This window comes from Phacochoerus africanus, chromosome 8 (assembly GCF_016906955.1).
Source record: "Phacochoerus africanus isolate WHEZ1 chromosome 8, ROS_Pafr_v1, whole genome shotgun sequence".
NCBI classification, from domain to species: Eukaryota; Metazoa; Chordata; class Mammalia; order Artiodactyla; family Suidae; genus Phacochoerus; species Phacochoerus africanus.
In genome coordinates, this window is record NC_062551.1 from 76,458,894 (window position 1) to 76,484,081 (window position 25,188).

Sequence of the window (25,188 nt, forward strand, 5' to 3'; positions counted from 1 at the left end):
AGAAATCTGGTTGCCTCTGGGGGCAAGGATCAAGTGGGCAGAGGAACTTTCTGGAGTGCTGGTGATGGGCTGCCTGGTTAGGGTTGCACAAGTTCATGCATTTGCCAGAACTCATTGAGTTGTGCCCTGGTGATTTGTGCATTTCATTGTACATAAATTTTACTGAAAGAGAATTAGAAATAACTGTAATTAATGGTATGTGTGCTGAAGCCTCTATGAGTAAAGTGTCCTGCTTTCTGCAGCTTACTTTGTTAATTTTTTTTGTGTGTGTGTCTTTTTAGGGCCACACCTGTGGCATATGGAGGTTCCCAGGCTAGGGGTCTAATTGGAGCTGTAGCCACTGGCCTACACCAGAGCCACAGCAATGCCAGATCCGAGCCGCGTCTGTGACCTACACCACAGCTCACGGCAATGCCGGATCCTTCACCCACTGAGCGAGGCCAGGGATCAAACCCGCAACCTCGTGGTTCCTAGTCAGATTCGTTTCCACTACACCATGATGGGAACTCCTGCCGCTTACTTTGGAATGCACCAAAAAAATACAGGTGGATGCATGGTGAGAAGGGGAGAAGGACATGATAAAGCAAACATGGTCAAGGTCATTGTAAAAGCCAGGGAGTAGAACTGTGGATGTTTGCTTTAAAATTCTTTGCACTTTTCTCTGTGTTTGAAAATGTTCATAATCAAATGTTGGGGGAATAAAACATGATCCTGCAGGACGACACCAGGGCAGTGGGGGGTGACAAGTGCAAGGTCACACAGTCTTTGACAAACATCAAGACTGGTTTTCAGGAGAGTGGAAGTCAGGTGTAAGGACCCAGTAGAAAAAAGAGTGTATTTCCAGAGCTGGATCTGGACCAGGGGCACATCCGTAAACCTGATCACCTCTCTGAGACTCTGTGTCCCCACCTGCAAAAGGCAGACAGCACTGCCCACAGGGGTGCTGCCAGGATTAAATCCGAAGCCAGAAGTGTGGAACAAACAGGACTTCCTAGGGAGCTGGCAGAAAACAACTTGATTCTTTCCAAGCAAGCCAGACCCCAACTCCTCGTTGGGATTTCAGCTTATGTATGAAATTTATGCTTGAGAGATGGGTTCCCACTGGCCGCCTAACTGGCTGTGGCTCTCAGCTCCTCCATTTGTCACTCCCTTTTTAATTGTCTGCAGGACACTTGTTTGGATCTGATACATTTCTTCGATCGTCTTTAATTTGATCTATGATCTGTCTCCTCCCACCCGAATGCACTTTCCTGGAGAAGAGGGACTTTGGCTTGGCCATGGCTTTATCCCCTGCACCTCAAACAGACTCTGGCACATAGTAGGGACACTGTGGATTTTTGCTGGAGGAAGTGATAAATGAGCAGGGCTGGATAAGCTTTGGTATAACCCCCCAAAGTGCAGCATTCTGCCACCCCGAGTTTGCCTGTTGCTAAGACCACGTGCATGAGACAGCAGGAAGTGAACTGAGTGATCGGCCATTTCCGCCTCATTTAACAGATGAGAAAACTGAGGCTCCGGGAGAGAACACAAATTTCCCAGCAGCCACTGCCACTTAGTGGCCGAGCACAGATGGAGCCCAGGCTCTTACTCTCTCTCTCTCTCTCCAGCAGGCTGCCCGAGCTGACAGGGCGGCTGCAGACAGACAGACAGGCTCTACTGAGCAGGGCTGTCCACAACGTCATGTGCTAGTTACAATGGGCAGGATATGCCAGGCTAGCAGCGTTCCCTGGCGCCTTCCGCCCCCTGGGGAGCAGGTGGGCAGGCTGGCGCAAGCAGCTGATGGGTTGGGCCCATGGCTCTGCCGGCACCGGTCGTGTTGATGCAAACCCGGTCATCAGCAGCGCCTGCCAAGTGCGGATGGCCGGCAGATTGGCACAGCAAGGTCCCTCCTCACGATGGGCAGCCCCACCTGACTGCGCTGGTCAGCCAGACTGCCACAGGCTGGGCATCTGTCCCCGTGATGAGCCCTTGCTGGACACAACCTGTCCACACAGGTGTGCTTGCTGACAAACAGCCCAGGGGGTGGCCTGGGGACCAAGTGCTGAGAATGGCCACTGTGGGACATTGTCAGGGATGTCACAGGCAGGGGATGGCACACAGATACATGGATCCTGGGATCAGACAAGGCTCAGCCTTGCCCCTAGCCCACGCCTACCTGCCCAGTCAGCTTGAGGGATTCCAAATCAAGATGCAGCCCTGAAAGGGGGGCTGGCTGGAGAAATGGTCTCTTCTGTCCATGACGAAGCCCTCTTCCAAGTCCACACCTGCTCAGCCCTAGATGTGTTGTCCACACTGCAGTTGGGGGATCTTTTTGACTCTGGTGAAAGCTGTTGCTCCCCTACTCAAAGCCTTCAGTGGCTCCCTCCCCCGCCCAGTAGTAACAATAATAACATCTACTATGTAATATTTACTGTGCTAAGCATTTTGCAACTAATAAAACAGCACACAATTGTAGAGCAGTCACTGTATGCCTGGCTCCTTTCTAAGCAATTTACATGGAAGAACAAAATTCACCCTTTAGCCACCTATGAGGTGGGACTACTGTTCTCCCCATTTTATAGATGAGAAAACCGAGTCAGGGAGATGTGAAGTGACTTGCCGTAGATCTTGAATCAGATGTGAACCCAGCATTCTGACTTTCACTACCGAACCCAGACCCTTCACACGGGGCCCGCACAGAGCATCCCACAGCTTGCAACCCCCCATCACTTTTGTGCCCTTGCCTGGCCTTCCCTCTTGGCTTTGCCTGGCCTCCTCTGTGCCTAGAGCGCCTCCTGCCTCCTCTCGTCTGTCCTGCAGACTCCTTTCCTTCCCCCCTGGCACAGCTCAGCGTGCCCTCTTGTGTGGGGCCGGCTGGCACCCTCCCTGGCAGAGCTCACTCTTTTCCTGTCCTGTGGCACTTCCATCCCATGCCAAGCAGCCCAGGGCAGGCAAGCACGTGCTGCTGGTGTTTCTATGGTTTTCTCCCCCCGTGTCCTGACCCCCTTCTGAGAGTTCCTTGGTGGCCAGGATTCTGTCTGATGCGCCCTCTGGTCCCCAAGGACCAGAATGAACAAGTGAACAAACGAATGAATGAATGAGAAATGTAGTCGCTTGGGTTAGAGGGATGAAGGCTGAGGACAGGAATGAGGTGTGGCCATCAGGGGGACATACGATGGGTGCAAAAGTCCCTTCTTCCTCTTCCCTCGCAGCCTCACTGTTACCGGGATAGGGGAGGGCAGGGAAGAGCTTTAGCTGTACTGGGAAGAGCCCTGTCTTTGGAGGTGAGCCACATGACCCTGGAGCCCACCTCCGATGCCAAGGGTCACCCTCAGGGGGCAGGGAAGAGGCAGCAGGGCCTGGGGTGTGACTGCCCTGACCAAAGGCAGAGGGTGGACAGAAACGCATGTGTACAGCATTCAATGGTGAGCCTTGGTTTCTGGGGTCCAGACTCCAAGCATCAGTGGGATGTGGTACAAAGAGGTGGAGCTTCAGTGCCAAAGGCCTGGATCCCAGCCCTGCCGTTTCCATCCTGTGCAGCCCTGGGCCCGTCTCTCCCTGCAGAGAGGTCCTCGGTTCAGGCTTCTGTAAAGTGAGGGGTCCAGATGGGAGAGTGACCAGGCCTTTCAGGGCGCCAAGGGCATGCGGCCTGGGAAAGCTGTGCAGAGTCCATTGAGGGGGTGTCCTGGGAGTTAGGGCAGTGTCTCCCCACGGTGGCCTCCTGCAGCCAACTGACTCTATGTGGCTTGTTATAAATCCCAATCCAGACTCCACCCTAGACTCGCTGGGTTTGGACCTCTGTGGGGGGCTGCCAGGGAAATTGACATTTGCACTTGGCCAGGTGACTCTGCTGGGCACAGAGATCTGAGTGTCTGGCATCTATCCAGGCCCTTCCTGTCTCCCCGGCTTCTTGCCCGCCAGCCCCTGCAGCATGGGTTTTGGGGGGTACACAGGAGACGGCAAGGAGGTCTCAGCATCCTGTGTCTGCAGGAGTTTGGGAGCTCAGGTGGTTGGGTCCTGATGATGGCCTCGCATTTGACTGGTGGGGGCCTGCCTGAGGGTGGGTGATGGCCAGGGCACAGCGTGGGCCTGGTGGTGTCTCCCAGCCTGGAATGTCTCAGACATGTGCCCCCCCAACCCCAGCTTATGTCCCCTACCCCTTGGCTTAAAGCAGGGAACAGGGTGTATAAACTGGGCTTATGTTGTGGCTGCAGGCATCATTCGTGTACACACACACACACACACACACCATGAATCCACATACTGACACAGCGTTCTGAGCACGCACACACACTCTTACACACCTGCAAACCCTCATGTTCTTTCTAAAACATCTAGAACTACACTAAACATTCTCGTCATTACTTTTCTTTACACACACACACATGCACACACACGTGCACACACAGGCATCCTTGTATGCAGCCTAGAAGCATGCAGATTTGTACACTCACACTCACCCCTGTAGACATGTCCACCCCCCACCCCTGAAAACAAGCTTTCTCATTCTCACTCGTACTGACTCATGAACTGGCCTCGGCAGCTCTCGGGCCCCCCTGGTGCTCCCGCCCATGGCATATACTCCTCACACTTGCACAGGCACCTGCCTGTGTGTGAGCCCCAGAAAGCCAGCTGCCAGCTTTCCTGCCTGCCATTCTCACCAGCTCCGCAGCCACTGGGTGCCCCCGGCCCACCCCACACATCCCTGAGCTGCTGTCTGCCTTTGCACAGTAACCAGATGAGACAAGGCAATTTATGACACCAGCTGTCTCTGTCAAAACCAAATCTCCCACATGCACAAGGGGGAGCCAATTACCCCAAGCCCAGCCCGGCCAGAAGCTCACAAGGGAGACAGAGCAGGCATGGAATCTGGCCACCCGGTGTGGTGAGTGGCACCTGACCCAAGGGTCCCCACCCCCTGCCATCCCTGGGAATCCCGCATCCCCCTCCCCCAGACTCCAGGGGAGACTGTCCTCTTCTCTCTGTGGCTGCTCCCCTGGCCCAGCTCTCAGGCCCAGGAGATGCAAGAGCAGACTCAGGATGGAGACTAGGTAGACAGGGAGGCCAGGAGAAGCGTGGTGCAGGGTCACCATAGCAACAAGAAAGGCAGACACACTGAGCCCCTCCCACTACACAGCAGGGGCCATGGGGAGGCTGCGTCGCCCGCCCCTCTTCCTCTCCATTTTTATTCTTTTTCCCCTCTCTTAGCAGGTGGTCTCACGCCCCACGCCCCTGACCAGGTTTCCTTCTGCCCAGAATACAACCCCCTTCCTTCCCCCTCATCCAACACTTAATCCAACTCTGCAGCCTGGGCCTCAACATCAGACTCTGGCTCAAATCTTCACTCCTCCGCTTCCAGGCTGGGCAGCCTAGGCAAGAGGCAGCCCTTCTCTGGCTGTGGTTTTTGCACCTGTAGAAGAGATGTTCATTTCTATAAAAAAATGTTGACCAAGAGCCCCCCTCTGTAGCCGATGCTGCTCTAGGAGTTGGGGAGATAGCATTGAACACGACCAAGTCTCAGCCCTTCTGGGCTTCAGGTTCTGCTAGAGGAGTCGGAAGACACCCATGGCAGAAATTTAAGTGAGAAGATTATGTTTCTTCACCGTCTCATCTGCTGTGTCCGCGGCCGTTCTCCTGGCATCAAGCAGAGCTCATGAACGGAGCTCCGTCAATAAATATATGCTTGAGTGCGCAAATGGCTTGAGCCCAGCACTGGGGTTGGCTTGATCTAAATAAGCCCTTCTCGGTGGCTAGTTGATCTGGTGTCATATTTGCACTGGGCCTCCAAGGGAACTTTCTGAGCATCACTTCTAAGTGGCTGGATGGAAGGACGTCCCATCAGACTTTAGACCGTTCCTTCCTCCACTGGCTTGTTCATTCACTCCTCAAATGTACATTAAGGAGTTTCCATTGTGGCTCAGTGGGCTAAGAACCTGATGTCATATCAGTGAGGTTGTGGATTCGACCCCTGTCCTCACTCAGTGGGTTAAGGATCCAGCATTGCTCTAAGCTGTGGCATAGACTGCAGATGTGGCTCAGATCCTACATTCCTGTGGCTGCGGCATAGGCCTGAAGGTCCAATGTGACACTAGTCCAGAAACTTCCATATGCTGAAGACACGTCCCTAAAGATTTAAAAAAAAAAAAAAAAAAAAAAAAGGAGTTCCCGTTGTCGCGTAGCAGAAACGAATCCGACTAGGAACCATGAGGTTGTGGGCTCCATCCCTGGCCTTGCTCAGTGGGTTAAGGATCTGGCATTGCCGTGAGCTGTGGTATAGGTCGCAGATGCTGCTTGGATCCCATGTGGCTGTGGCTGTGGTGTAGGCCGGCAGCTGTAGCTCTGATTCGATCCCTAGCCTGGGAACCTCCACATGCTGTGGGTGTGGCCCTAAAAAGCAAAAAAAAAAAAAGTATGTTAAGAAGGTCCTATGTGCCAGTCCCTGTGCCAGGTAAACTGGGTCGAGGGAGGTGGGGAAGAGGCTTCTAGGTGACAGTTGCCTGGCAGACGTTTCTAGATATGCTAATCACATTTTAAAAGATGCTTTCACATAGATCGGGTTTTTTGTCTTTTAGTATTTCTTATAACTATAAGCATAAGTCCAAGGAACATTGTTCAGATGAGGAAACCGAGGCTCTGAGAACCTCTGAGCAGGGAAATGACCACCCTCATGTCAGCACTAAACCTCCTCACACTTGGCCCAGCATTCTAGGCACCATTTACTACTTTCAGTTTTTTTCCCTGCAGCTACAGTCCTAGAGGGCAGCTATGGCTTTGGCCTGTGCTATAGCCTGAGAGCCACCTACAACCTGCCAGTGCTGGGATTCGAACCTGGGCCCGCCTAACATCGGAGCCCAGGCGCCATCACTCTTCCATGTTTAATCAGTTCATTAAAACCCTCCTTGCAAACTCTCCCTCTTGCTGCCCAGCCACAGAGACCTCAGCTGCTCCATTTCCAGGAGAGCGAATTCCTTCCCGGCTGGAGAGGAGTTGGGATAATGTAGGCAGGCAATTTAAACAGCTCCGGCAAAATACACCAGCAGTTTTCACTCTCTGCCACTATTACACTTTCCAGCCGCGGCAGGATTGGCCCATAAGTGGGATATCAAGTTTATTACAGCTATTTCCAACCTGTAATTGGTTTTGTGGAACACAAAGAGAAGGAGGTTGGGGCGGCGGGGGGGGGGGGGGCGGTTTGCAGTGATTTTTTTCCTCCTTTCTTCTTCTTTTTTTTTCCCCCCCTTCTGGAGGAGACACCCAGAGACCTAGGGAGGAGGCTGGAGTCAGAGACCTATTTGTTTTTCAAATGGAAACTCCCAGTTGGCCCTGCGGGCTCTCAAGCTGCAGGCAGGACTTAGTCCCTTTGTGATGCTTTGGTGGCTCCACTTGAAAATCAGCCCAGCCTGGATGAAGCTAGATTTGCAGGGGGACTTGGGGTGGGGGGTGCAGCCTGTGGGCAACTGTTGAGCTCTAGTTGGGCCACCAGGGCTTGAAGAGGTGTGGCGTCTTGAGCAGGCTGTTCTAGAATCAGAGCATGTGAGCATCCTGGGTAGAAATGGCCCCCAGAGGTCACCCTGCCCCATGTCTCCTCATTGAACATTTAGGGACACTGAGGCCTGGAGGAGGGAGCAGAGAGGATGGGTGGCGTTTAGATCTCAGGTCTTCGTCCAGTGTATCTGATCATTCAGGGAATGATCTCTTAGAAAGAGCAACTTAGTTTCACTCTGGTTCCTTCTGGAGCATTGCCTCAGAGACAGTCCAGCCACCTTCCCAGCTGGGCTTGTTCCTTGCAAGAAGCCCCATCAGAACCGGGTGTGGACACAGCAGGCTGTTGTTCTGGAACCACAGGAACAGTTTCTGTGCTCCTTTTGGTGCCCCAGTGCCCAGCATGTGGAAAGGATTCAACTCACTCACTGGACAAAAATTTGCTGAATGCAGACCATGTGCCCAACCCTGGAGACAGAGCATGAACACGGCAGATAAAGACCCTGCCTTCAGAGAGCTTATGGTCTAGAAGTAGCTCACCTTCAAGGTCCAGTAATGGTTTTAGTAAAAAAATCTGTTGAATGAACGAACGCACAAACACAGCTCCCTCTAGAGGAGGGAAAACTCACACATCCTTGGCTTTCCAACAGCACCTGTCAGTCCCCAACAGCTTTGTCATTCTCCATCTGTCCCCACCTCATGGTCCCACCTCACTATAGCACCAGGAGATTGTGTAGACGCCCCTGAGACTAGCCTGCCACTAAGTCCTAGCTCCGAGCCTCCTCGAGCTCCTTCTTGGGCTGATATAATAAGATAACAATTTAGCAAGTTCTTGGGCCCCTGCTCTCCCTGCACCCACACCCTCAGCCCTCTGGTCCCTGGTTGCCCTCACTAGCTTCTGGATCTTCCCACCCACCCCCCAGAAATGGACCCCCTTCTTTACGTACCGATTTGTTACATCCTCTGACTTCTCAGCAAGAGATCCTGTCTTCTCCAGCCCTGGAGATAGAAGGGACACAGAATAAGAGGTGGCTTAGACAGGTCTTAGTATTGGTAAAAAAAATAGCTATTTCCATTGAGCAAGGACCACACCAGGCAATCCTTCCAAGCTTGTTTCATTTAATCCTCCCAAGAAGATAGGTCACATTTCACCCATTTTACGGATAAAGAAACTGAGGCCTAGAATGATGAAATAGCTTGCTTAAAAGCACAAAGTACGAAAAACGTCTGGTTACCGAAGGGGAAATGGAGAGAGGCAGAGGGATAAACTAGGAATTTGGAACTAATGTGAACACACTACTATATATACATAGATAATCAACAAAGACCTACTCTATAGAACAGGGAATTCTATTCAATATTCTCTAATAACATATACGGGGAAAGAGTCTGATAAAGGATGGATATGTGTATATGTATGACGGATTCACTTTGCCATACATCTGAAACTAACACAACATTGCAAACCAACTATACTCCAATATCAAATAAAAATTAAATTTCAAAAAAAAAGCACAAAGTCGTCATCACAATCAAGACTTCAACTGGGGCAGAGGAAATCCATGTTGCTTCTTGCTGCAAAGCCTCCCCTGGGCAGGGAGAAGCCGCCTAGGACTAGGTCCCCCCTGAAGAGGCCCACCTCCTCCAGGAAGACTCCTGTGATCACCCCTCCCTCCAGTGGAACTCGTGGCTCTCCCATGGGTCGCCGATGACATTTGGCAAATCCCTATAGCTTCAGCCACTGTCTCCCTGATGCTGCCTCTCACTTAATTATGGGCTGTGTATCTCCCCTACCAGACTGTGAATTAGCTCATAATGGGTTGCAACCATGTCTGAAATTCATTTCTCTCGCCTCCTTGGGGCCTAGAACTGTACCTGCCTGGCCTAAGACATGTTTCTAGAACTGAAGGGAAGGTGTCTTCCTGCATTTTCTCAGGCTTACACCAGAGCTGCACAATAACCTCCTTGCAAATAACCACTCGCCCACTGGCCTGGGGCCCGAGACCTGGGAGTGAATTTCGAATCTGTTATTTTCCTTTACTTTCCCCGAGGCGGAGGGAGGTTGCCGAGCCAGCTGCAGGAGCTGGGACAGTGGGCACCCTGTTTGGAAAGAAATACGTTCTCAATCTCTTTTTGGGGGGTGGGGGTTGCTTTTAGGGACGCACCTGCAGCATATGGAGATTCCCAGGCTAGGGGTTGCATCAGAGCTGCAGCTGCCGGCCTACACCACAGCCACAGCAACAGAGGATCCGAAACCCACTGAGCAAGGCCAGGGATTGAACCCACATCCTCCTGGATATTAGTCGGATTCTTAACCCACTGAGCCCCAACAGGGACTCCCAAGAGCTAAGTTCTTTTCTCTAACAACTCAAGTAAATAGCTGCTGGTTTAACCCAAGTGGCTGTTTATACCTCAGGCTGACAGTAAGGCCCCAGAGAAAAAGATGTAAATAAAACCGAAGGAAAACTAGGTGCGTCCTTGAAACTCCCCTGTCCCTCAGCCCGAAAGAGCGATTTACGACTCAGATAATTCTTCGGCGTTTTATCTGGGTGTGTGGGTATATGTGTGAGTAGTGTGAGGTGTGGGTGTATTTTCCCAGTAATAAAAACCTCAGTCCCGAAGAATAAATTTGAGGAGACAGTTTTACTGACAGATTTTTTTTTCTCTCCATTGTATAATAGAAAAAAAAATGGAGTGAAATTTGAGATTGGGATGATAAGGGCTGCCGCATTTTAGGAGGAGATAAAAAAGCAGTACCTGAAGGGAGGCGAGGCTGCAAGTCAAGCAGGCAGGATGCCTTCCACTTTTATGACTTTAGGAGAAAATTCCTCACACCTCCGCTGGGCTCCTGGCATCTTCACTCCTAATGAGGCGGCCCCTGCGGGTGGAGAGGTTGTCGAGAGGCTTTTAGTTCACCCACAGCCCTGTGCAACCTCGTTGATGAGATTCGAATCTTGGTCCAGGAGCCTGAGCTGTGTCGAAAGCCCACTGTGGAACCTGGGCTGAACCCCTTTGCCTTTCTGAGCCTCAGTGTCTTCATCTGCGAAATGGGGGGATTTTTGTCTGTTCCACTCTCTTTCCAGGGACACGGTGGGTCTATATAAAGGGATGGGCTTCAAGAAGATTTTTGGGTCTTGGCACTGTTGACATTTGGGGCCAGTGGTGCACCTTTGGGGGGTTGTCCTGGGCATCCTGGGATGGTTACAGCATCCCTGGCCTCTGCCTGGTAGATGTCAGTACCAGCCCCTGTCCCTGACAACCCAAACTGGCTCCTGATCTTGTCAAGTATCCCCAGGAGGAGGGGGCAAAATCGGCCCCCCATTCAGGGCCCTGCTTTAAAGGTCCTTTGCTCCTCGTCTTCACTCTCCCCCCCTTCCCATCATCCCCTGTTTGAGAAGCTGGTGGGTGGCAAGGTGGGAGGACCAGAGGATGTGGTGTCCTGCCTCTGATGCACACACGCACACACACGTGCATGCACCCACACAAGGGCCGTCAAAGAAGAGCAAAGCCCCCAGAGAGGAAGCGAGGGAAGTGTATGAACTGCAGATGAGCCTGCACAAGGCACCGAAGGGCCTGAGCTCAAAGAGCAGAAACTGCAGAGGGAAGTCCCGCTACTGATCCCCCTCAGGGTCCCGGAGCTTGTGAATGCCTTGTCATCATGCTAACCCTCGCTGGTCTGGCCAGGCTCCCTGGGGACCCCGGGACAGCTGGAGGTCTCCCATCCCTATGAGCTTGCAGTGTGGGGAGGCTGACCCATACTGACATGGATCTTGGCTGGCACGCAGCTGGCACTCAATAAAGGCTGCCCTGGCTTGCATGGAATCTGTGTGACGTAAACCAGCAGGAATATCGCCTTGGCCAGACAGGTGTGGTCCAAATCAGCTGGGGTCCAGATGTGCCCGGAGGAGCCCAGCTGCACGGGGCGGGTGGGGGGGGGGTCCTCCCAGGAAGGCAGCGCTCAGCTCCAGTGCATCCTTGGCTGAGCCCCTGGGAAGGGGCTTTGCGGCATCTCCCCCTTCTGCCCGGCCCCTTGGAGAGACCCTGTCCCTGGCCACCACCCTCCCAGCCCCCTCTCCTGCCTCCAGCACACTGAGCCGCAGGGAGTTAATTCCACTTCTCCAGGACCAGGCATGAGGCCTCCCCGTCGCAGGCTGTTAGCGCGGAGCCCAGCTGAGCGGGGAGAGGCTGCAAGCTCCCAGTCTATAATAGAGTTGCTGAGACAAGCGGAAAACTGCAGCCGAGTAAACAGATAAATAATTGAAACAGTGACAACACATACCTTGCTGCTTTGTGGAGTAACACTTTCATTAGCGGGAGGCAGCAGAGCCGAGGGGATGGAGATGCGGGCGGGCGGCAGCCAGGATTAGGACACACTTGGGTTCGGATTTTAATCAGCTGTGAACAGCTGGGTACCCACGCAGCCTTTGTCTTCCAGCCTGGGCATTATGACCACCTCCTGGGGTCCCCTGCCCTCTCCGGGCCTCTGTGTTTCTAGGTGAAATAGGGACTCCTGGCCTCCCTCCTGGCCTGTCCCAAGGGCAGCCAGAGGCAGGCATGTCCCCCACACTGTCCTCTTTGCTCCACCCCCTGTGTCGGCCTCCTCCGGTTCCTCTGCTTCTGACTGAACCCCTTCCATCAGGCCGGATGGGGCCTGTAACTAGAATCTGAAAGTCTGTACCTCCTTTGCTTTTGTCCCCACCCCCACCCCCCATGGCATGAGGAAGTTCCTGGGCCAAGGATCAAGCCTGTGCCACAGTGGTAACCAGAGCCACAGCAGTGCCAACACCAGGTCCTTAACCCACCAAGCCACCAGGGAACTCTCCCTCCTTTGCCTTTAGCAGAGTTGAGCTCCTTTGCCCACCAGGTCCTCCCTGATCTGATCCCTGTTTCCCTCCCCAGACTCCACTCACTGCCCCAGACACTCAGGTCAGCCTCCCGAGCCCACGCTGTTCTTTCCCACCCCAGAGCCTTTGCTCCTGCTGCCTGGAAAGCACTCCCACGCTGTGCCAGCCTGGTTCCTCCTCTACCTTCAGAAGACAACGTAGATGTCTCTTCCTCCGGGAAGCCCTCCTTGATGACCCTATCCCTGGAATGGAGGCTGCCCCTCCTCTGGGCTCCCTTGCCATTCCGGCCTCTCCCTTGTAAGATTTATCTGAAATTATTGCCGTTCAGCTTTGAATCCCTCTGAGATCTTTGCACAGGCGACAGCCCCGGCCCCCGTCCTTCTCCCCTCTGTGCCCAGTCTGCTCCCCGTCCTTCTCTCCTTGCACAGGGGTGGCTATAGGACCAGGCTGGGACTCTGTGGCTGACTGCAAAACACATTCACGTTCTCTGGCCCCATCTGTGGCTCCCCAAGCTTTGTTGATCCTTTCTGCAAGGCCAACCAATGGGCTCTTGGAAGGGGGACCACCTGTTGCACTGGAACGAGCCAGGCAAAAGAGGCAGCCCTGCTCCTCCTTCGCTGTGGGACCTCAGGAAGGCACTTGACTTCAGAGCCTCAGTCTGTGCATCAGTGAAGCAGGACTGACGGGGGAGGGTCCTAGTGGCGACTGCTTCTCCGGGGGCTTCCTGCATCTCCCAGCATCCCAGGAGCCCACTCCGCCTGGAGGAAAGGAGTGGCAGGACTGGCCGAGCGCTCACCTGTGGCTCCTCTGTGCTCTCTTGCAGGTGACGGATGGTGGCACCATCAAGCAGAAGATCTTTACTTTCGATGCCATGTTCTCCACCAACTTCTCCCACATGGAGAATTACCGCAAGCGCGAGGATCTGGTGTACCAGTCCACCGTGAGGTGAGGGCCACCCGGGGGCTGCTTCTCCAGCCCTTTCACGTCTATCCCGCACTGTTCTTGGGGGGATGGTGGTCTCAGGATCACTGTCCACAGGCTTGGAAGGCAGAGCTGGGGCTCTGCTGCAGTGGTGGGGGGGAGGTTTCCATTCCTGGGGTGGGGGGGAGTAGGAGGGGAGTCGAGTCACCACTCTGCCTCACGGAGCAGACCCTTCACGTTGGCCTCCTCGGCCGGCTCCTCCCACAGTGCTGCAAAGTGGGTCTCTAAACCCCCTTTTCAGGGGAGGACACTGAGGACCAGAGAGGGTGAGCGATGTGCCTGAAGTCACACAGTCAGGAATGCCAGAAGTGGGATGTGAACCCGGGCTATTTAGCCCCAAAGCCCATAGAACATGGTCTTCGGTTCCCCATGGGATCCAAACCTGGGGAGGAAAACAGACCCTAAGCAACTGGAACCCAGGTCAGAAACAGCAGCAGGATGGGGATGGAGACCCTCATATTCCAACCCCTACCCCCATTCTGGAAAATTTTAAGGTCTTGGATCCCATTCCAGGCCCTGCCCTGTTCTAGGTGCATGGCGCCCACAGCCCCGCTCCCCTCCACACCGTCCCTAAAAGCCCCACCCTGTGTTACTGCTCTGACCTTTTATTCCACCCCGCTCCCTTGTCCTTGGTAAACTCCTCATGAGCCTTCAGAACCCAACTCGAGCAGATCTTCCTGAGGGTCCCCTTCTTTAGACAGCCCCTCACCCCAGCAGAATCTGATCTCCCCCAAAGCCGATGGCTGCGGCTCCCCCCGTGCCCACCCCCACACCCCCTCCCTGACTCCCTCACGAGAGGGGGGGGTCTCACTGCATTAATGAAAAGTAGCTTCCTTCACACAGGCACCGGGAGTGCAGTTTTGTGCATGTGCGTGCGCACACACACACAGACATGCTTTTTCATGCTACAAAACCAAATGCTTTGCCCAGAGGCCAGGCAGAAAGTGACAGCCTGCTCCAAAACTAGAGGACAGCCTGGCCATGCCGGGCATGCAGGGAGATGCTGCGGCAGACCAGCTGGCTCGCCCTGTGCTGCCCGGCCGACCTGCAGCATCCCCACTTAGTGCCTTACTCCTGACCCACCAGGAGGACGAGGCCCTGCCCTCCACACACAGGTTGGTCCCTCCCTCTGTGAACAGGAGCATCAGGACCGAACAGGGGCTCCCCCTTTACCTTGTATCCTCAGCTCTCAGCACAAGGTCTGACACACAGTAGGTGCACAATGAAATTTGCAAATTGAGCAGATGATCCTAGGTATATTCTCCAGCCCTTGGAGCCTCAGTTTCCTTGTGGGTGAAATGAGAAGATGCCAAGGGCACATCCAGCCCCACATAAAGAATCTGGCCGGTGGTCCTTCCTCACCCACTTTGGTAAGAATGGAAGGTCCCCAGAGGACCTTTCTGGGGGTGCCTCCTCTCTGGGCTTTGTGTCAGGAGCTCGGATCCAGCATTTACTGTGGGACTCTGGTGAGACTGTGAATTGAAGGGACTCCAAAGAGGTGTACAAACGGCTACACAGATGCCTTCATCCATCTATTAATGATTTCTCCCGCACCTGCTTCCAGAAAGGATTTAAGTTTCCTTAAAATATTGAAGCACACCTAAGATAAGACAGTTATGATCAAAACAAGAAAAAAAAAAGGTAAAAACTCATTTTGGAGAAGAAAATAACTATTCTGGGAGCCATAGATGATTCTGAACATTCAGTTCACCTCCAGGCTTCGAAGAAACCCAGCACCGCCTGCCACACCCCTGTCTGGTTACCATGGTCTCTGAGAAGTGACAGCACCACACCTCACCCCTGCGTCCCATCATTCCCACGTGCCCAGCCCCTGCCACAGGTGTGGGCTCCAGGGTGACTCCTTGGCTCTGATTCCTGAGCCAGAAAGGAAACCCAGAGATCCCCCGAGCATCCTTGACCTCTGCTAGCTCATGCATCCGGAGCACAGTCTTGGTACCCAGGGGCCCCGTTCAAATCCCAGTTCAGCTACCTCCTGTCATTACCTTGGCTGATGATAAGGACCTTCACCTCTCTCTGCCTCGGTGTCCTCACCTGAAAGGCAGGCCTCATGTGATGGGTTTATACCATTGTTGTGGGGTTTGGGTGAGATTTCTGCCCCATGGCCTGAGTTCAACCTGGCTCCTCTACCTGCCTTGCTTTAGTGTAATCTTGGGTTGGTAATTCTGCACCTGAGTTTCCTGATCTCTAAAAGGAAATGACAATGGCAAGAAGCGCACTGCAGCCTCCTGAGGATCCCACCAGTTAATTTGCGTAAAGTGCAGCCACAGTTACCGAGCGGTGCCTGTTTGCCGTTATTGCTTAGAAAAACCCTCCTTTTCTCATCATATAAAAAAGCCCTCACCTCTTTCTGAATCTCGTATAAACCTCCTCATACACACTCTTTCTCTTGACCCTCACTACCAACACCTTGAAGGCAGGCAGATATTATTGTTATTATTATTTTCTGTAGTCCTGATTTTACCGTGAGGTCAAGGGACTCGCCCAAGGGTCCCTCGCTGGGACAACATCAACTTGATTAGACCCCAACCCACTTCATCCTACCATACCTCCACCATGCTCTGCCTTCCTCATTGTATAGCTGAGGAAACCCAAGGCCCAGAGAGGGAAAGACACGTGTCCAAGGTCACACAGCCACACAGTTGTGGTCTGTGCGCTTTTCCTCCCCTGCCTTCTCCCTGAGCCTCGGTTACAGTGGAGGGTCTCCCGGGGGAAAGCCAGGGCAGGGGGCTGTGAGGAGGCCCCCGGCAGAAGGGAAGGAAAGGGCAGACCCTCTCAGAGGAAAGTTGCAGCCGCAGGAGCAGCTGTGCTGGCGGAGACTGCTTCTCAGGCTGCAGGGCTCCGTTTGGGCTGGCGTGGGGCTCGGGATTCCACATTTACATATAAATGAAGATATTTACAAATTAATGCAACTCATCTAGAGAGAGTCCCAGTTCCACAGCTGTCTGAGCCGCTTCCTCTTCAGCTGGGAGAGTGTGAAGAGGATGAGGCTGAGGAGATTACCAGGAGTTGGCAGAGAGCAATTTCCTGGGCGGCCAGGGGAGCCCTAGGGACTCCCAGGCTTTTCCTCCCCTGGTGGGGTTCCCAGAGGGATAGGAGTCCTGTGGGGTGACAGGGCTTCTGTCCCTAGTGCAGGGGGCACCCCAGTTCATGACCTCTTGGGCAGGTCACTGACCCTCCCAGCCCCCCAGAGTTTCCATCTAGCAAATGCCTTTCTAGTTCTGAGCCTCGAAGCCCAGAACACCCAGCTTGGAATGGACCATCATTTATTCCTTCAAAGGATGTTTAATCGAGCACCTACTAGGAGCCTAGCGTGATGCAAGGTGTCCAGGAACCAGCAGAGAACAAGACAGACAGGGCTTGATGCTCTTGTGAGGGAAACAGAGAATAAACAAGGGAGCAAGACATAAATTTATCATGACACGTTTCCATAAAGATGCAAGTCCCGATGGCATGTGTTGTGTAATGAAGAGTGAGCAGCATTTGGTACCAGGAGGATGGAGGTGCGGGGGTGTCGTTAGACGGTCACCGGGCGGAGCCTCTCAGGCAGGTGGCATGTGGGCTGAGATCTACAGGCTGGAAAGGAGCCATCCATGGTGGGGACACAGGGTGGGTAACAGAGGTGGGAGCCGTTGCGCCAGGGAGCTGAAGTCTCAGGGCAGCCTCGGGCAATGACTGATGGGAAGTGTTGGGTGAGAACCCCCCCATGCTGGGGCAACTCAGAGGTGTGTTTTCCACTGTCCCCAGGCTCCCTGGTGGGGCTGAGGCTCAGCAGAGGCCCCAGAATAACCTCCAGGGCGCGCCTGCATTGTCTTCCTTCTTGCTTGGTCCCTACTCCTGTTCCAGGTTCCTGGGTTGTCCTCCCAACTAAACCTTGTCTCAGGCTCCGTTTCTCAGGGACTCCAAAGTGGGGAGGTAGGATATAGACGACAGTCCCCCCACTGGCCTCCTGCACATCTGCTGTCCCCCACACCGGCTCACACCTCGGCCTTGTCTACCTGGTCCACCAGGCCCGGCACAGGTGGGCTAGACTGATGCTCCCCCCTACAGAGGGGAGGATTGTGTAGGCAAAACTATTACTCCCTAGAGTTCCCGTCATGGCACAGAGGAAACGAATCCAACTAGGAACCATGAGGTTGCGGGTTCGATCCCTGGCCTCGCTCAGTGGGTTCAGGATCCGGCGTTGCCGTGAGCTGTGGTGTAGGTCGCAGACGCAGCTCGGATCTGGCATTGCTGTGGCTGTGGTGTAGGCTGGCAGCTACAGCTCCGATTCAACCCCTAACCTGGGAACCTCCATATGCCGTGGGTGCAGCCCTAAAAAGACAAAAAGACAAAACAAAAACAAACAAAAACAACTATTAATCCCTGTAGATGGTGGCCATCCCCAATGGCAGCTGTGACCTCCTAGAGGTCAAGGTGAACCACAGAGAGCCTTCCCCTTCCCCTGCTCTCCCCCCCTCCCCATTATGCTGTGCCTTCCATTTCCTGAAACCCTCTGCCCCTCCCGTTCCATTGGTCCAGGATATCCTCAGGAACACCAAGCAGGCTTCACTGGCCCTGTTTGGTAGTGAGGGAGATCTAGACTCAGGGGGTTAGGGGCATGACCCTCCCATGCCTTGCCCACCTCTCTTTGCCAAGGCCCTACTCATCCTTTCAGGTTCAGCACAAATGCTGCTTCCTCCAGGAAGCCCATCCTGACTGCCCTGACTGAGTCAGGCACACCAGCACCCTTCCCCTCCCTACACTCACTGCCCTGATCAGAAGCCCCACAAGGACAGGGTCTTCAGTGCCATCTCCCCAGCCCCCCACCCAGCACCCCTACCCAAAGTGGACAATTTGTTGTTGATGGTGTGATGGATGAGTTCGTGGGGGGAAGGCGTGGTGGACCTCTTCCCCTGCAGCTCTCCCCGACCAGGGATAAGCTTAGCAAGAAGGAATTCAGGCCTCTGCACCTTCCGCCGACACAGGCGTCATGTATTTATTACAAAGGAATCAGCAACTGCTATATGTCAGAGACGGTGCTGGGGATAAAATGGTGAAAAAGACGCAATGAGACCTGTTCTCATGAGGGTTACAGTGTAGGGTGAGGAGAAACAGACAATAAAAATGTGTTGCAGGGAGTTCCCGTCGTGGCCCAGTGGAAATGAAACTGACTAGGAACCATGAGGTTGCAGGTTCGATCCCTGGTCTCGCTCACTGGGTTAAGGTCCAGCATGGCCGTGAGCTGTGGTGTAGGTCGCAGACATGGCTCGGATCCCACGTGGCTGTGGCTGTGGTGCAGGCTGGCAACAACAGCTCCGATTGGACCCCTAGCCTGGGAACCTCCATATGCCGCGGGTGCGGCCCTAAAAATAAAGAATAATTAAAAAAAAAGTGTTTCAAAGAATAAGAAGAAATATCTGCAAGTGGTGATGAAGATGCAAAGGGATAAGGGAATGCGATAGAGAGGGTGGGGGTAACAGGGTGTATGTTTGGAGGTGTGGTGCTACAAGCTGTCTGAACAGGGATCTAAAGGATAAAAAGAAGCCAGACAAACCAGGTTGGAGGGAGGGAGGGCACTCCAGGTAGAAGGCATAGCAAGTGCAAAGGTCCTGAGGTGAGAAAGAGCTTGGCACGATCCAGGAGCTCCCAGAGGGCCGGCCTGGCCAGAGCTCAGGGAGCAAGGAAGCAAGTTATTCTGAACATCCCGGGAGCCACTGAAGGTCATTGCTGTGATAGGTGCCTCATAAATCTCACCCCGGTAACCACCCAGAGGGTGGATTGGAGAGGCCAGGAAAGGAAGACAAAGCTTTCTGCAGAGTCTGGCGGGGGGGGGGGGGGGGGGGGGGGGAGGGAAGAGGTCTCTGCCGAGGTCTCAGGGCTCAGATTCCAAGTCTGAGTGAAGCTGGGAGCAGGAGCTGGACCACCACCTGGGGCGGGCAGAGGCCAGGAGGCAAACGTGGGGGCTGCCCACCAAGCAGATTTCCCATGCCCTATGAACACGTGACCCCGCAGCATCCCCCTCCCCCCCACCCCCCAGCCACAGGAGGTTGAGAACAGCTGGGGGGTGGGGCGGAGCCTGGGGGCTTCGTGAAGACTGTGTGTTACCCCTTCCTAATTCATAAGTGTCAGGGGATGGAGATGTGGGAGAAGTCAAGTCAATAAAAAAAGAGCCTGGAGGATTGAGGATGGGACCGAAATGCCACTTCCTTTATTACTGTGAGCTCCATCCACTCACATCCTCTCCCGGGAGCTCATATTGAGCATTTGCTGTGCCCAAGACACAGAGCTGGGGGCACAGTGCCCAGAGGTGGGCCAGATGCAGTCCCCGCCTCCGCAGGGCTTAAAGCATCCGACTCCCCCCACCCCCCAACAGCCCATAAGCTCCTCTGAGGCTCTGCTCTATCTTTTTCATCTCAGTGACCCCACAACCTGCTTGGCATTTAGAGAGGAACAATAAATATGTGCGGAACGAGAGGAAAGGAAGAGGAGCTAAAACATGGAGATAAATAGCTAACAATTCAAGTAATCAAGGGATGGCTGTGGGGGGCGGGGAGGAGTCGGATGCAAAAGGCAGTGATGAATCAGAGATTTAGAGGCTGGGGAAGTGGGGAAGAAAGTAGCATTTGAAGTGGCCCTAGAAGCCTAAGGAGGTTTTCAACAAAAACAGGGCCCAGGAGCTGATACAGCGGATGGAGGACACAGTGTGTGCAAAGGCACGGGGGCAGGTAGGGAAGAGCTGAAGTAGGAACAAGGCTGCTCCAGGTAGGCAGGCGGAGGTTTCAAAGTTGAAGCCCTCTGGAATCGATTCAAAAGGAAAAAATAGTGCTGGCTTTTAAATAGACACATTCCCTGTTGGGTCCAAAGAGCAGAGGGAGGTTCATTTCCCTTGGGAACGTTCGGTGTCCCTTCTGCAGTCTTGGCTGTGAGCGGGCAGGGCAAACCCTTTTGAATCCACTCTGACCCTTGCAGATTTGCAAGCATGAATCGAACAGCTCGTCTCCCCTCTGACATTATCCTGAACTACACATCTTTTGTCTCCAGAACATACACAATATGAGCTGCTTGCCCAGGAGGTGGTCCTTTGGTTTATTCATCCATCTGACCACTCAGCAGACACACGTCGATCCCTACTATGCGCCCAGCAGGTCCTGGGCACGGGGCAGCTGGACAAACACAGACCCTGCCCTTAGGAACTATCAAGGTCACATCCAATTCTTAACCCACTGTAAACCCATTCCCCTCTCTCCCACCCAGAAATCTCCCGCCCAGACATGTGAATGAGCCAGCGTGACCTTGGAAGAATAACCTTGAACCTTTCAGCACTTTGTTCCTGAGGGCTGCCTCTGAGTCACATTAGAACACCCTGGGGCTCCAACCCCAAGCAGATCCCTAATCCTTAAATCAGAAACAGAGATTATTTTAGGAGTGGGGGCTGCAGTCTGTCTCCCAGGGGATTTTAGCTGAGTTCTCCCCTCTCAGCTCACCTTGGCCTAAAGGAGAAGCCGCAAGTCACATCATCTGAGCACCAGCCATCCTCAGTGGTGTCTACACTGCGGGCCAGTCAGCACACCACCTGACTTAGGACCACCTTGGGGGTTGCCTTAAAAATACCAGTCCCTGGGACCACCAAGATAGAATTTGATTCAAGCCGTCTGGAGCAAGGCCTGGGGAAGCAGTCTCATAAAAATCTTCCAGGTGAAGATGCTGGCAGCGAGATTTGGAAAGCTCTGCTCCACACAGCACCTCCCATCTGTTCTGATGTACAGACAGGGCCAAGAATTCAGGGGGAAGCTGCAAGGCACAGATAATTCTAGTTGCTGCTGGTAGCCCGTGGCCAACAGACCATTGTCCTAAGGCTTCCAGGGGCCAGGCTCGTTTGGGTTAAAGATGACGGAACAGCTAGACCAGCCAGTGACCTCTCAGCCCAGAATGAACTCTCAGGCACCAACCAATCCAGGGGCCTGGGCTGCTCCCCCCGACCCAAATATCGCTAGTTATTTATCTGTAGAGCCATAGCTGCTGGATCCTATGCTAAGCTTTTCAGGAAGTGGGGCCTTGATTAGGGGGGAGGTGTGGGGATGCGGGAGCCAGATGTTCTTTCTATAGCTCCCTGGCACTGACCCCCATGCTTTCTTTTCTTTCTTTCCTTCTTTCTTTTTATTTTTTATTTCTTATCCTTTTTAAGGCTGTCCATGTGGCATATGGAAGTTCCCAGGCCAGGGATCCAATTGGAGCTGCAGCTGCTGACCTACACCACAACCACAGCAACGCCAGATCCCAGCTGCATCTGCGACCTGCACACAACTCACGGCAACGCCAGATCCTTAACCCACTGAGTGAGGCCAGGGATCAAACCCGCATCCTTACAGATATTATGTCCGGTACTTAACCCCCTAATCCACAACAGGAACTCCTGCCCATGCTTTCTGAGCCAGAAGTTTCACAGGACCCCACCTGGGCCTCCCACCCCTTAAGCATCCATTAGATAAGGAAGAGCCCCCAGCCCCACCCTCTCTGGAGGCCCCAGGCAGGGCTCTGCAGAGATGCCCCACTCAGCCTTCCCTCCCCAATCTCCTCTCTTAGCTGGGGGAGGGTGGCTCCCCCCTCCTTCCTCTCTAAGTCCTCAGCACCTGACACCCGGCCTGGGATGGAAGCCCAGGGCCTCAGTAAAGTCTGCTGAAATCAACAGGCTGACAGGTTATCCAGCTATGGCATTATCATTTCAAACTGTCAGCAACACTTTTTCCCATCCGTCATTGGTTTAACCCCAACAACCATCCCATGAAGTGCAGATCTGACTCATTGAATCCTGTTATATCGATGACGATGACACACAAGAACAGAGAGGGGAGGTCGCATGTCCAAGGTCACACAGTCTGTGTGCCACTGGAGCCACATTGTGTCTCTGGGCCATCAGGGGCAGGCTCATCCAACAGTCCTAAGTGCCCACACCTAGCCAGGACCCCTGCCAGGAGCTGGAGGCTCAAGTGACTTCGAGTGTGTGACCTTGTGTCTCCATCTGACATGCACACAAAACACACACACAGTGGATCTGATGCCTGAGATAGTTGGTGCCCCCAGGTAAGAAGCTGCCAGAATTAGTCACCTTCGTAAAAATAGACACCGCCTGGCAGTTGCAGGTCCTTGGATGCCCTGGCCACGGAGACCAAATGATGTTCCATCCTGGCCCCAGAAGTGCAACCCAGGAGGCACCCAGGTCTCCCGGCTGCTTCAGCTGGTGCCATCAATTCCATGGACTTGCTGAGAAACACACTTCCACTGTTCTGCCTAAGTCCTCACTGAGGGGGAAAAAAGGAGTTCCCATTGTGGCTCAGCAGGTTAAGAACCCAACATAGAGTCCGTGAGGATGCGGGTTGAATCCCTGGCTTTGCTCCGTGGGTTAAGGAGCCAGAGTTGCTGCAAGCTGCAGTGTAGGACTCAGATGTGGCTCTGATCCCTTGTTGCCGTGGCTGTGGCGTAGGCCACCTGCTGCAGCTCTGATTCAGTCCCTAGCCCAGGGAACTTCCATATGGGTGGTGCAGGCCCCGAAAGGACAGAAAAACTCCCCACAGAGCTTTGCCAGCCCTGCGCCCTGCTTTCCTCCTGCCCTGCTGCTCTTTTCTCTCCCTGACCCTCCTCCTGGGCTCAGCTCCTTAGTGTCCACTCCTCTCCTTCTCCAGCACTTGCTGGTCCTTTTCTGCCTTCTCGAAGCTCAGCATCCAGACCCAGCTCAAATGCTTTGCTCTGAGCAGCCCTCCCCAGCCCTGTCACTCTCAGGCAGAAGCAGTGCCGCCAGCATTGCTCCAGAAGCACCCTGTCACTGCATTCGGCTCTTCTCATGCCAGGTCGCAATTATCCACTCACACAAATCTGCCCCCGCCCAGGCCTTGAGAAGCCTGGACCAGTTCCCCTCGCACAGGCTGGGACTCCGCACGTGCCCAAAGGAGGGGTCCTGGTGGGTCCCGCCTCCCCTCCTTTCCCACCAGGAAAGGTCCACCCTCTTCTCCTTTTCCCCCTGAATTTCACTTTCCTCCAGCTTCTGGGGTTTTCCTTTCTTGGCGCAGTAATCTTCACTCCCCCCCTCATCTCACGCTCCCCACGCGGGAGCTGCAGCCTCCCATTCTGGGCATGCAGACGGGCACGCACGCTTGCAGACATGTTGCTTTCCCATTTACTCTCCCTGCACATGCTTGCATCTCTTGGCTTCGAGCCCCTCTATGGCCCCAGAATCTCCCCAGCAGCACAGAGCCTGGATCTCAGGGCTCCAAGTGGGTCCCCGTTTCACACGGGAGGGTGGGGGTTAGGGGCACTTCTCTGTGGTTGGGTCTTGGGTGAGTGGAAACCTTAGATGCAGTGACTGAGATATGCTCTGTTAAGTCCACCGCTGCCACAGATCAGGCCCATGCACCCACCCACCCCCATTCTCCCTTTGTCCCCAGGCCCTCCAGGAGGCCACCTGGACTCCCCAAACGCTTCCTCCTCACCTGTTTCTCCCCTGGGGAGGCAGGTGCTTGCAAAGCTGTCTGCTGCCATCTGGTGATATATTGGGGTATTGCAGTTATGGGGTCCCCTGCCTGTGCCCCCATCCCCCATCACCAAGGATGGGTCTTGTCCCTCAAGAACAGGGACACTCATTTCTTCATCTCTAGGACCTCAGTGTCCAGCACGAAGTCTCAGTGGAGATTTGCTAAATTAATGAGCCGACGGGTTATCCAAATGTGGAATTATTATTTCAAAGGGTCAGCAAAACTTGCACAACTATCCGTTGCTTAAACCCTCTGGAGTCTAGATCGCAGGCCTTATTTGTGGGGACCAGGCTCAGCCCAGAGAGGAGACGTGACTATCCCAAAGCTGGGAGAGCTTCCCCATCACACAGAACTTTCCTCCTCTGGGAGCTTCCGCAGTGAATGCAGTGAAGCCTCAAAGCTGATGGGATGGGGAGGGAGGTTGGGGGTGGTTCTGGCAGTTTGCCTTTCACCAGGGATGTTTCAGAGACCATGTCTTCACCTAGGAACGGCCCCGAGGAGTTGCAAGCCCAATGTCAGGTGGCGCCCTGGGTAGGGTGCGCAGAATGGAGTAACAGTGACAGGTCCATGTATCATGGTAAGGGCTTGCCCTAATTATTCATTCACCTTTTAAAAGGTGTTTAACTGAAGACATCAGGGGGACACGGGGGATCAAGGGAGGTAAGAAGCCTGTCCCCAAGGTGCTGACAAGGGAGAGGAGAGAGGAGGTGCCCTGTAGCCTGGAAGCCAAGATGAAGCAGCCACGCAAAGGTGAGGGAATGAGCGTGCCAGCCGAGAAGGAAGCTAGGGTCTGGGACGGGAGCACACTTGATGTGACAAGAAAAAGCAGAAATGAGCCCAGAGAGGCCAGGGAATTGACGAGCCCTGTGAGGAACTTGGGAGGTGAGGTAAGGAGTCCACAGAGGCCAGATCTCGTGGAACAGGCTTCTTGAACTTGACCAGGCCCAGGAATCACTTGTCACAATGCAGGTGCTCAATCAGTGGGTCTGGGCGAGGGGCCTAGAGCCTGTGTCTCTGATCATCCCCCAGATGGACCGGCGCTGGCATCCATGGTCCACATCAGAACCACCCGGGGCGCTTCACACACTCCTGATGCCCAGGCCTGACCCCACCTGGTTCATCAGAACGTTGTGGGCAAGGGGTTGGGGACACGGACACCAGCTTTTCAAAGCCACCCAGGTGATTCCAATATGCAGGCAGGCAAGTTTGAGAACTGCTGTGGCAGACATTCTGGGTGATTAGAGAGAGTTTGAATTATATTCTAGGGGCGACGAGGCGCCGTCGAGGTTGGTCTTGTTTCTATGTTTGTGTTAAAAGATGCACCGTACTCTTGGTGAGGTGGTGAAGGTGGAGGCGGGAGGCCAGGGAGGCGAGGT

The 25,188-nt window shown here is 54.0% G+C and overlaps 1 protein-coding gene across 1 annotated transcript in view; it reads left to right on the plus strand.

Moving 5' to 3' along the window:
* Positions 1–25,188, plus strand: part of IGSF21 (immunoglobin superfamily member 21) — a 259,892-nt gene that overhangs the window by 160,121 nt on the left and 74,583 nt on the right. The window contains exon 3 of the mRNA XM_047791144.1: positions 13,129–13,250. Coding sequence (XP_047647100.1) covers positions 13,129–13,250 — 122 coding nt within the window. The remainder of the gene's footprint in view (positions 1–13,128; positions 13,251–25,188) is intronic.